This window comes from Nannospalax galili, unplaced genomic scaffold (genome assembly GCF_000622305.1).
Source record: "Nannospalax galili isolate Female #2095 unplaced genomic scaffold, S.galili_v1.0 scaffold235, whole genome shotgun sequence".
Taxonomy (NCBI): Eukaryota; Metazoa; Chordata; class Mammalia; order Rodentia; family Spalacidae; genus Nannospalax; species Nannospalax galili.
The window spans coordinates 136,846-150,030 of record NW_008338118.1 but is presented as its reverse complement, the minus strand read 5'-3'; the positions used below and the strand labels follow the sequence as shown (position 1 = coordinate 150,030).

Sequence of the window (13,185 nt, the reverse complement as noted above, 5' to 3'; positions counted from 1 at the left end):
AATCAGATGATATTTTTCTCTTCTCTCATTGTGTGTTTCTAAAAGATAACTATTAACATCCAGTGTTCTGGCAAATCCTGTATTCTCTCCATTTTTAATCTCTCTAGGTAATAAAAGTACAACTATATGAGATCATTCTTACACAGTACTTTAAATATCAAAAGCACGAACAATTTGAACAGTAACAGAAAATACCATGTTTTGTTTTTCCCCTCAATTCAGCATATCTTCATCGATTTCTCAGACGTGAAGTGGCCCTGTCCTGATACATATGATAACACATGTTTGGAGAGTGGTGCTGTGAAGATAACATCATTAGATGGACGTGCATACCTTTGCCTGCCCAAATCTCAGCATGAATTCACAGTACATTTTTTGTGTAAAGTGAGCCAGAAACCGGACACATCTGTAATATTGTCAGAAAAAAGTAATCAGGCACCAAAAGATAAATTCGTTGAAAAGACCAGCAAAATCTGTGCGTATCAAAGTTTATCAGGACAAAGATTAAAGAATAAAGAAAATGAAGTTCATTACCAGATCTTGAAATCCAAAGAAGCTTTAGAGAAGACACCTGTGAATGGAAATGAAGGGAGGGAGGAGCGGTCTTCACCGGGTACAAAGCACACATGTGTATACGCATGGGTAAAGCAGTGTTGGCCTGTGGCCTCCTGTCCAGAGGAATGGAAGTACCCATTGTCTTTAGCACTTCATTTTTATAACAAAGTTAGTAAAACAGATACAGATTTCACCACAAGTAGTATTTTAACTTCTGCTGTTCCAGAAGAAAGAGGAAAAGAGGTTTCTGTTCTTCCCAGGGCCTTGTTACTTAGCTGTCCTGCCCCACACCTGCACAGGTAATAGGAAAATGGCTTATTGGTCCAAGAAGTTTTTACCAGTCTTTACCTAAGCATAATTTTCTTTCTAAATCATCTGATACTTTTCAATTAACTGACTGAAATCTTTCATTTTAATGGATAGTAAATAATTTCTCTAGCAAAGATGTTACTTGGTGTTTCTTGCTTTCTGTCCATACAGTGAATGTTTCGGGGAGTTTAACGACACTAGCTAGATACTTTGTTAAGAACAGTACAGAGACAGCCAAGATTGAGTCACTGCTTTTAACAGTGTACAGTTGTCTAGTGAAGGTCACTGTCCTTAAAGTCCTGTAAGTGATGGGTCAGGAGCCTGTTCAAGGCTTTCTGAAAAAAGCCCAGCCAGAGGAGCACCTGTGGCTGTTCACTGGGGCCTGCGGCCTCACACGCTAGTGCATGGGGTTGACAGAGTTTTGATTATGTGTTCTTTCTTTCATACTAGCCTCAAAGGCCACCCCTGTTTTAATTAACTTATATGTGTGTTCTTTTTCAAATGGGGTAAATATATCAAGATTTCTTGGTGGCTATATCTTTAACATCCTTTCTAAGAAGAATAATCTAATACTTAAAAATTTGTGACATGAACTTTGGAAAGTATTACAGTGATATTTTGTAGCTAACATTTACAAAGCACTTAGGTGCCAGACACTGTTGTATTTTACCTATTTGATATAGCAACCCCATGCATAAGAGCTATTATCCTCTTTTTGCAGAGGAACTTGAGATTTTGAAATGTTGAAGAACTCAGACAAGTCACATTGCTAGTACTTGTAGAATTGAAATTTGGTCCTAGGTAGTTTCTTAGTGCACATTGTTACTTAAAACAATGTAAGAATGATTTTTAGGGTTGTCATGTTTATCTAATTAATATTGGAATTCTAGAGTTCTAAGTATGTGACTGAAGAGGTTTTAATGCTTCTAAATTAATAGTTTTTCTTTAACCAGGTTTAAGTTGAAATCTATTTTCCTTAATATGGCCTAACAGGTTTTTGGGGATCTGGTCCCTTCCCTTATCTGTAATCCTCACCTCTGTCATCATCTTGTCCTTGAGTTCTCTACTCTTGCTGAACTGGACTTCTCATAGTCCTTTGAATGCTCTCTTAAGCTCTCTTTCCCCCATGGTCTCTGCCCTTGCTCTTTGCTCTGGCAAAAGCACTGTTCATATGTATGCTTGTTTCTGCCCACCCCCCACCTGCCCCCCTGCCCCATCTCACCTTAATCCTCACTTCTTTTGAGTGTTTTTCTCAAAGATGAGCTGGTCCTTATTCATGCCCATAGCATCCAGTACCTCCCCTTTCTTTAGACTCAGTTATTACTGTTTAATGACCTGCCAGATAGGAATCGACACTAGAGGCACAAGACACATCTGCTTTGGGAGACATTAAATTCTCACTGTGTAGAGCACAATGCCTGGCCAACCATAGACATTTCAGTGTTTATTGTTTGAATTCAGGTTAAAATTTAAAAATAAGTAAAACTTAATTTATATAATTGTGCTGCGGTTGAGAATTTCTGAAAAGATTCAAGGAAAAGTAAGATTTTTTTTTTTCTTTTTGGAGCTGAGGACCGAACCCAGGGTCTTACGCTTGGTAGACAAGCACTCTACCACTGAGCTAAATCCCCAACCTCTAGATTTGTTTTTAAATTTTACTAATACACATTCATGTTTTATTCTCTTTGATCTAAAGAGTTAGGCAAGAAATAACCATTATTGTGGCAATTATTCTGAGCAATTTTGAGCAACCAGAATTAATATCTGTATTTTATCCTTCACAGGTGGACTTTTTGTGATTCACTTTTACAGAAACAGTTTGATGGAGAAGAATATTCCTATCCTGAACTTGTGAAAGTGGTTTGGTATAAGGGTGTTACATATAGGTAAGGTAACCTGTGTTGGACTGGAAGCTTTTTTTTTTAACACATAGAGAATGAGACTTGACTTTCAGACAGACTCATAAAAAAACATTGTAGGTTTGCTGGGTCAACTGGTCTCCTGTAATTTATCCTGAATTTTACAGGTCTCAAAACTAATTCTATTACTGCATGCAAAGGTATTGTGATTCACATTAACCATGTTTACAAGAATTACATGGCAGCTCCAAAGCCAATTAGAGGTCTATTTTGCTAGAAAATGTAATGTTTGTATCAGTTATTTAGGAAATTCCTTCTAAACATCAGGAAATCTAGTTGCCTGAATTGATCACATTATAAGGTTATTTACAGATGTTAGATAGCCTCAGGGCGAGTCTATCAAAGGAAATATTATGTAACTGCTTTGTGCCTGTACTACTCCATTGAATTATTCCTTCCCCACAACAGAGGTACCTGTCTAGTGCCTAAGATGCAGTGTTGTCCAGATGGAGAGTTTCATTTCCATGAACAATACTAGAAAAGCATTTCTAAATTCTCTTTCCTTCTGGGGAGCTTTCCTTTTCCCGCGTGAAGACCCACAACTCCTTCCAGCAAAAGTAAATTCTATACAATATATAAGCAGTACCTTGATCATACCTACATATGTAATTAGTCCCCTCTTTACACAGCTGGTTAATCTCATCTGTCAGGTGCCGGTTACACTAGTTTTCATTTATTACAGAACAGTGTTATTTGTTGTGTTCACTTCTCCACAGGTGTTACTGTGGTGACTGTTTATCTGCCCGTCCTTGTGATTGGCAGTGGGCCAGAGTGTGAAGACAGGGTGCCTGAATTCCAGAAGCTCTGAGCATAGTTGTTGAAATAAACATAGAAGCCCCTTTTGTGTGTTCGTTTGCCTTTTGTAATGCTGATTTAGCTGGTTTGGTTCATAATACAAAATTGTCCATGTCTCTGAATTATTTTTTTGTGTTGTTTTCATACATGCTCTACTCTTAATTAGGAAAAAAAAATACTTCTCTACCTTAGGCTTACCCATAAAAATGTGAACTCAATAGAGATTCATCCTGGAGATGGGTCAGTTTTCAAATCAAAAGGAGCTTATTTTGGTAACTATTTTACATACTATTCAAGTCAAGAAGAATCAGAAGAGGTAAGCAAACTATGAAAACTCAAGTGTTTTGGTATATAGCTCTTTCTAAATTCATAATATATATGGAAAATTTGCTGTTTATATATTTCCATACTATATATGGAAAATTTGCTATTTCCTACTCTTTAGTGTGGAAAATTAATATAATCCTACTGTCAGCATTGGCATCTGATTACTTAGTAATCACTTCATTTTTACTGTAGTCACACCCAGTTACTCATTAGTACCTGAAACAGTTTGTGTTTAAATCAGAAGCTAAACTTCTGTCATAAAATTTTATCAATAGAAAATGCTAAAATAAGAAGCATTACTTTTGAGTCGTTATACTACTTTTAATTAATATTTGCTCACTAAAAAGCATATATCTGGTAGATCCTGGGCTAGGGAGATGTTTCTGTGGGTAAAGTGCTTGCTGTACAAGTGTGAGGACCTGAATTTGGATCCTAGAGCCCACATACAAGGTGGACATAGTAGCACATGCAGCTATAATCCCAGCATGCCCCCACAAGCAGATGAGAGGCTGAGACAGAAGAATCACTAGAAACTCCTGAGCCAGCTAGCCTGGTTTATACAGTATAAACAGCAGAGACTGACAAGGTGGAAAGTGAGGAACCACGCCAAGCTTGCTGTCTGACTGCAAGTGCATGCCCATACTCACACACTCACACACACACAGCATATTTCCCCAACTGTGTAATTGTTTCTCTCATTCTCTCTTTAAACACAGTACCATGGGTTGCATGCAAGGCCTCTACTCTTGAGCCACATGCCCAGCCCTCTTTTTAATTTTTTAAATTTGAAACACAGTTTCCAGGGCTAACCTAGAACTCGTTTTGTTACCTGAACAAGCCTTGAATCTGCTTTGTTCCTGCCTCAGCCATCCAAGTAGAAAGATAAATATAATGGATCCCCAGATAAACATTTCCCAGCTTGCTTGTCCCTACTCTCCTCCTCCCATCTTTACCCCCTATTTAGTTAGTTTTTGTTTGTTTGTTTGTTTGTTTGTTTGAGATACGATTTCACTATGTAGCCATGGATGGTCTAGAACTAAATACATAGAACAGGTTGGCCTGAACTCACAGAGATCTACCTGCCTCTACCTCCTGAGTTCTGGGATTAAAGGAGTTCTGGCTATCTCTATTTTTAAGTAAATCTCCAAGTGTCATTTCATTCATAAATATTTCAGTGTATATTAAAGCACATTCCCTATTGAGGTCTGCTTCTAAGAAAGTGTTCATCAATAAGCATTAGTTGAACACTTGGCCGGGACACTGAGAATGATAAAGACAAAAGAGTTCCAGTCCTCAACAGTTTAACCTAATGTTGGTCAGAGAAGCAGTGAGATGAAATGCAAGTATGTCCAGCATGTATGTTATGAGTGTGTGCATGTGTTCTGGCACTGCATGAGACAAACAGGGAATAACTATACATGGCCATGTATAGTTAACTGCTGACTGCAGTGTGTTCAGAGGGACTATAGAGTAGGTACAGTGCATCTTCGGTGGAGCATAAGTTTTACTCAGCTGGAAGGGAATGATAATTTTTCTACTGAAGCAAACATACCATGGTACAGAACCATGAGCTTTTAGGATAAAACATAAACTTCTAAATGAGTCTTAAATTTGTGGCAGACTGCTGTGGCCTTCATTCTTAGACCTCTGTATGTAGCAAGTTTGCTATTCTGTGTCTGCTTTCCAGAAAAGATTTAGAAACAATTGACTTTCTTTTTTGGGGATAAGTTGTTTACTTCTTTTTTTAACTCATGCTCCAAAATAAATATCAAGTGAATTAAAGAGCTAACTGTAAGAAACCAAACTTTACAATTGTTTTTTAGAAAGGACAGCAGCGACCTAGAAGAAACTATTCCAAATTAAATCAGTAATAAAAAGACCAAAAACAAATGAACCAACAAAAAAATCCTAAAAGAAAAATGAGCATACCAATAACTGCAGGTTAAGCCATAAAACAATATTAATGAAAAATGCACATATTTTGAAAACATGTTTAATTTTATTTCTTGCACCAGGGACTACAAATTAAAGTAAAATGATAACATTTTTCACTTACCAAATTGTCAAAAACTGGGCTCAGTAGAAGTACCCCACTTTTAATGTGAATATAACTCCCAGAACTCATGAAAGAAAGCCTGCTGTAGTAGTACACGCGTGTAATGCCAGCACTGGGGAGCAAGAAACAGACAAATTCCTGAAGCTCGCTGGCCAAGCAGCTTAGTCTAGCCTACTTGGTGAGCTCCAGGCCAATGAGGCCCTATCTCAAAAAAATACAAGATATGGCACCTGAGGAATGGCAGTCAAAGTTGTCCTGTGACTTCCACACATGTGGAAGTAAAGCTAAACATGCTTTCAAAATACGTGTTTTTCATTAAGTTCGGCCTTCATGGAAGATAATTTGATGATATCAAATTGGTCTAAGACCAGCCTGGGCTACATAACTTAGTTCCAGTCCAGCCCAGGCTACAGAGTGAAAGTGGCAGTCTGCAGTTCAGATTAAGATCTGACTTTGAAACCTATCTTATGTCCCTGATGGTAAAGACTATGAGTTACACTCTTCTGTAGTTCAGATCAGATCTGTGCTGCTGCTTACCCCTCCCCCTCAGTTTCTGCATCTGAAACCTCACACCAAGCCAGACTTGGTGGCACTTGCCTCCAATCCCTGCAGAGATGAGTGGATCTCTTGAGTTCAAGGCCAGCTTAGCCTGCATAGTGAGTTCCAGGCCAGTCAGGGCTGCATAATGAGAGCCTGTCTCAAAAAAATAAAACTAGGTACTGATAGTTCTTATTCCAGAGTTATTTTCAGAAGTACATGAGATAATCCCTGTAAAGTATGCAGCATGCTATCACACTCTACTCCATACATGTTAGCTATTGCTATTATATTTATTGTGACTACACCTTTAATCCTGTTATGATCAGTAAACAGAAACCAGGAAGTTAGACAAGAAGACTATAGACAGTGCTGGGAAACACTAGCAGATCTGAGAAAGGCAATTCAGAAGAAATAACAATTTTTAAAAATTTTTTACAAATCCGAGCCTTTAAATAATACAATCTTCCACAAATTCTAGGAGTGGTTCTTCTATTTACAAAATATAGCAAAGTCATATATCCACTCAACTAAATCACTTTTAAAACCTATATCGCCTTTTTAAAAATTTATCTTAAGGGAAAAGTGTGGCTTATGTGATAAGTTTCCTGGTAATGGTGAGGAAAGTTAGATTGATTAGTATGGTAGCTTACATATACCAAGATTTAAATTGAGCAGTAGTTTATATATATGCTGTCAGAATGTAACTTGATTAGATATGGGGAACAATGGAAAGGCATCATAAAAAAAAAAAAAACATTAGAATATAATAGGTTTGGGGCTGGAGAGATGGCTCAGAAGTTAAGAGCACTGGTTATTCTTGCAGAAGACTCCAGTTCACATCCCCATACCCATGTGGCAGCTAACAGCTGTCTGTAACTTCAGTTCCAGGAGATCCGATGCCCTCTTCTGTCCTCCTCCGGCATTGCACATGGGTGCACTTGCACACAGGCAGCCATAACACTCATACACACAAAATTTTTAAAAATTAAATAATAAAATGTTTAGGTTTTATGGGATTTTGAGTATTAAAATAATTGTTTACCTTGTCAGTATGTAAATGCATACTTTAAGAAAAAATAGCTAAATAATAAAGGCACAATTTATTATTGAGATTTTTCAATTTAAACTTTTAGAGAGAAGAGAAAACTTATTCCACAAATAACCTTCCTCCAGACAGACCAGGAAGCCTGTTCTCTGTGGGTTCTCTGATTAAGCAGGCGACCAGGTAAGTTCACAATCAACTGACCAAAGTATTATGCATCTGAATACCTTGATGGATTTTCTTCTAGTGAATGATAAAACTTAGAATTGGCAGGTACATTGGAAATATATGTCTTTGGTAAAAATCTGTCGAGTTTTCTGTTCTCATAAGTTAAAGTAAACTGTATCATTACAAGAGTACTACTGTCTTTGAAATTGAAGTGTGGAGAACCAGTACTGGCAGGGAGTAAGTGCCTCTTTGCAAGTGTAGCCTTGCTATGGTTGCCTCAAGTCTAATTGGGAACTTGATGAGACATTTGAAATTCTCTTACTTTATTATCTTCAAAATAATAAAGTTTTATGAGAGTGTACTAAAGAGAAAACGTGGATTGGTTCCTTACTTGTTTTTAAATTCTCTTGATTAATCTGTAGTGCCCAGAAGAATGAAAGCACATTGTTAAATTATTTTTATAAAGTTCTGTGTAAACAATTTCCAAAGTAGATTAAAAGGCCTAGAAATTGTCATTTGATTTCATACAAGTAGTTGACTCACTTTCCCACTGTCTTTGGGCTACACTAAACTTTTCATCGCCCTGGGGGCCAACAAGAAGGCACAGCAGGTAAAGGTGCTTGCTGTGCAGGCGTGGTGACCCAAGTTTGATCCCTGGAACATATGTAAAGGTGGAGAGAACTAACTCCACACAGTTGTCCTCTGACACACATGCCATGGCACATATTCCTGCATACACATGCATACACTAATTATTAATTTTAAAAATTTAGCTGAAAATGATCTAAGGCGTTATTTCTTTGGTGAAAGTTCAAGTAGCCTTAAATAGTAAAAGTAGGACAGAAGGAGACACAGAGCTCCCTGTTCAGAGCTGAAAATTTTCTGGAAGAAAGATTTCTCAGCACATTTCCAGTACTGAGTTGCCATTGCCATTGCTGAAATATCAGAAGATGTAGTTTGCAAACATTTAGGAAATGTTTTTCGTGTCCACAGAATTCTTCAGCACTGTACCAGAGTAAGGCTTTCTCTAAGCCATAACTATCGTGTATGCTGCTGGAAAATGGTATGTTAAAGTGATTTCAAAAGCAAGATTTTTGGTTGTTTTATTGTTTGAATTCATACTTGTAAGTTCTAACAGCTTTCATCTACGTTGTGTCAGAAATTATTTGGAACATTAAAAATTCTCATTCAAATTTGTCTATTCAAGAAAATACCCACCTCAGGGACTGGAGAGATGGCTCAGTGGTTAAGAATACTTCCTCCTCTTGCAGAGGACCCAGGTTGATTCACAGCACCCAAATGGCAGCCAACAACTGTTCATAACTCCAGTTCCAAGGCTCCAACACCCTCTTCTGACCTCTTCTCACCATTTTATACATGTGGTGCACTTACATACATGCAGGCAAAACATTCATGCACATACAATAATAAAAATAATAAATATTAAAAAAATAAAATAACCACCTAATATGCCGGGCATGGTGGCGCACGCCTTTAATCCTAGCACTTGGGAGGCAGAGGCAGGCGGATCTTTGTGAGTTTGAGGCCAGCCTGGTCTACATAATGTGTTCCAGGATAGCTGGGGCTACAAGGAGACCCTGTCTCAAAAAGATAAAAAAAAATAAAAATAAAAAAATAACCACCTAATAGATAAAAACCTAATAATGTTTGTCTAAACACTGAAAAATCAGGCTTATGTGTTACATATTTTTTTTTAAAGCCCAATTCATTGTACCTGCTAGGTAGATACTCTACCACTTAGGTAATCCCCATGCTCTTGTATTATACTTTTATTGTCATATGTAGTTTTTCTATTGTATATGATTCTTCACTCCTACCATGCTGGAGTTTGAACCCAGGGCTCAGAGCATGCCACTCATACACTAATCACCAAGCTAACTGCTGAGCCATCTCTTAGCCCCTATCCTTTTTTGTCTTTTTGAAGCAGGGTCTCCCTGTAGCCCCAGCTGCCTTGGAACTCACTATGTAGACCAGGCTGGCCTTAAACTCAGAGATCTGCCTGCCTCTGCCTCCCAAGTGCTGAGACTACAGGTGTGTGCCACCATGCCTAGGTTTCTTTGACTTTTTGACACAAGATTTTCCTATGTAGCTCAGGCTGGCCTTGAACCCATTATAGGTTGGCTTCAAAGTTGGGATGCTAAAGCAGGAGGATCTCAAGTGCTGGGATTACAGACATGTACCACCATGGCCACCTGATTTTTTTTTTTTTTTAATGAAGAGGAAGTGATGAGAATTGATTGACTCTGAACTGTGTAAAAAAAGTATTATTATAATATATGATAATATATGAATATAATAGTGTTATAATGTATGAATATGATAGTATTATATTTTTATAAATTTGAAAGTAAATTCATTAAACGTTGCTTGAAGGAAGTGATTCTCCAACTGTGATTTCTGAATCCAGTTGACTATAAGCCTGTATGGTTCTATGTAATTCATACTTTTTGCATATTTTCTAGGTAAAGTTATGTAAAGTTCATAGTATGGTAGCTTACAAAGACATTGGAACGTAATCTTGTTAGATAGACAGTTTTGAATATCCAACGCTTGAAAAGTTATAGCTTGAATAGAATTCCTAGGACTGAACTTTTGAATAAGAATAGTTGTCACAGAGTTTGTTAATAATTATTTGTCTTCTTAATGGATAATTCTGTTTCCTGCTGTTTTTATGTACTTGGTTTTAGATGCCTAAGGAAAACGATAGCAATATCCTACCTGTGCTTGTGAAAGAATCACTCATCCCAAGTATGGGAAGATTCCTTGCCTATTCTGATGACAAAGTGCATGCTGTCTTCTTAGATGGCATCACTCTAACACTAAATTGGAATTTCAGCTCCTCTTCCGAAAAACAAGTGAGTATACTTCAGATCAATTTTTTTAAATTTTATTTTATTTTAGGCCAGGCATGGTGGCGCATGCCTTTAATCCCAGCACTCGGGAGGCAGAGACAGGCAGATCTCTGTGAGTTCAAGGCCAGCCTGGTCTATATAATGAGTTCCAGGACAGCTGGGACTACAGGGAGACCCTGTCTCAAAAAGACCAAAAAAAAAAAAAAAAATGTATGTGTCTGAGTGTTTTGCCTGCATGTGTGTAAGTGCATCCTTGTTGTGCAGTGTCCACTGAAGTCAGAAGACAGCATCAGATCCCTTGGAACTGGAGTTACCAACAATTGTTAGCTGCCATGTGGGTGCTAAGGGATTGAACCTGGGTCCTATTCAAGAACACCTGGTGCTCTTAACTGCTGAGCTATCTCTCTAGCCCCCTGAATTTTTTTTTTTTTTTTTGAGGCACAGTAAGATTTATTAAGACACTTGTAATTGTCATAAAAGTTGTGCATATGGGAGACTATTGTGATGTGTTGATACAATGTGTACATTATATATTATTAATATCAGGATAAGAATAATCTGTCTTCTCAAACATTTATCGTTTCTTTGTGGTAAAAACACTCAAAATCTAGCTTTTTTGAAATATATCATACCTTATTCTTAGCTCTAGTCTATTTATAGTCTGAAATATATCTTGGTTATTTAGCCATATAAAACAGAACACAGAAAGCAAAGTACTACCTTATCTCAATTTTTTAAAATATTTTGTTTATTATTTTTTAATTTTATGTTTTATGAATGTATTGCTTGCACATATATAAGTGCGCCCATGTCATGTAATACCCAAGGAGGTGAGAAAAGGGCACTGCTTCCCCTGGAACTAGAGTTACATATGGTTGTTAGCTGCCACGTGGGTGTTGGGAATCAAATTGTTGTGAGCTGCCATGTGGGTGCTGGGAATTGAACCCAGGTCCTCTGCAAGACCAGCCAGTGCTCTTAACCACTGAACCATCTCTCCAGCCCCTCAATTATTTTGTAATTATAAAATCTGTCAAGAAGCTTTACTGATCTCATTGGCAAAAATCAGAAAAGTGTAACAAATAGTCATTTTTATAAAGAAAGCATATTATAGCAAAAAAGATTAATATTTTTATTCTTCCATAATTTTCTGTGTGGGTGATGACTAACATATCCATAACCCTTATAAAATATAATATTTAAGTTCTCAAAATTTTTAATGATTCATCTAGTTTTTTAAAGTTGATAAGAAAGTTATAGGTGGTTGTTTTAGTTTTTAGCTTTAGAATTGTAAAATTTGTCTTGTCTTGCTTCTTAAGGTAAATCCAGGTCTCAACTTAGGTTGGTGTAGATTGACTTTTCCTGATGGACAGAATCAGTTAATTCAGATTAAGCATCCTGGAGCATATGAAAGGTACTGAAAAGCAGTTTTAAAAATTATTTTCAGGATGGGGATGTAGCTTGTTTGCTAAAACACATATATAAGGTCTTGGGTTCAATCCCCAGCACCACAGAATCAATTTTATTTTCATGTTTTGATATAAAGTAAACATAATTTGGAATATCTTTATTTTTATTTTATGTTTATGAATGTCTTCTGTGCATGTATGTAAGTATACCCATGCATATAATACCTGCAAGAAGCCAGAAGAGGCATTGGATCCTTTGTATGTAAGTGCTGTGCCCACAGAGGCCAGAGAAGGCCAGAAGAGGGTGTGAGATCACCTAAAACTGGTTACAGCTTTGTTAGCTGTCATGTAGGTGCTGGGAACTGAATCCAGGTCCTCAACAAGAGCAGCCAGTGCTCTTAACTGCTGAGCCATCTCTCCAGCCCCAGTAAACATAATTTAAATGTTGCATGTATTTTTAGTTTTTCCAGAGTCCAGTTTTCAGTTGCACTGACATTTAACTAAATAAATCAGGCCAGCTTTAAACATTTGTTTGTTTTCAGGTGTTTTTTTCCTAAATGAGACGTTACGAACATGTCTGATTGTGGAGATTAGAATATGGTCAATGATGTTAGCCAGTCCTAATCCCTTAACAAATATGAAAGGTGGTTTGCAAATGATCAAAAATGACTAAAATTAAATATGTTTGTGTGTGTGTGTGTGTGTGTGTGTGTGTGTGTGTGTGTGTGTGTGTGTATGCCTTATATATATGTAAAAAGGAAGGGTCAAATCAGCGATGTTTATTCTACATGTGAAGATTCTTGAAATCAGTCGTTATGAATATAATTTTCTCGTTGGCTAGTGTAATTTGTTATTAGTTATGATAATTCTACTTGTGGTAGTTTTGGAGCTATAGTGATGTTACTTGAGAATATCCACAAAATTGTTTGTTTGTTTGTTTATTAGAAGAAGCATTTCATTACAACAGCATTAACCTATTCAATAACATTTTTCTGAGCTAGGGTACATCTCTTTCAAAATTGGCTGTACATTTCTAGGTTTACAGATGAATTATTACACTTATAAAATCTTATACTCATTATAAACTCTCTAAGAGATAAAATTAAATTAGGTTCCAATGTTTAAAAAAGATCTCCTCTTCATTGTCAAAACACACAGTTTCATACAGAAAAATTCATTCCAAGCCTATTGACAT

At 37.0% G+C, this 13,185-nt stretch overlaps 1 protein-coding gene across 2 annotated transcripts in view; it reads left to right on the top strand.

The window, feature by feature from the left end:
- Positions 1 to 13,185, top strand: part of CUNH5orf34 (chromosome unknown C5orf34 homolog) — a 31,733-nt gene that overhangs the window by 5,392 nt on the left and 13,156 nt on the right. For both annotated transcript variants that reach the window (XM_008832924.3, XM_029563455.1), the window contains 7 exons: positions 223 to 854; positions 2,649 to 2,750; positions 3,771 to 3,894; positions 7,635 to 7,726; positions 8,705 to 8,774; positions 10,420 to 10,587; positions 11,901 to 11,995. In XM_008832924.3, coding sequence (XP_008831146.1) covers positions 223 to 854; positions 2,649 to 2,750; positions 3,771 to 3,894; positions 7,635 to 7,726; positions 8,705 to 8,774; positions 10,420 to 10,587; positions 11,901 to 11,995 — 1,283 coding nt within the window. The remainder of the gene's footprint in view (positions 1 to 222; positions 855 to 2,648; positions 2,751 to 3,770; positions 3,895 to 7,634; positions 7,727 to 8,704; positions 8,775 to 10,419; positions 10,588 to 11,900; positions 11,996 to 13,185) is intronic.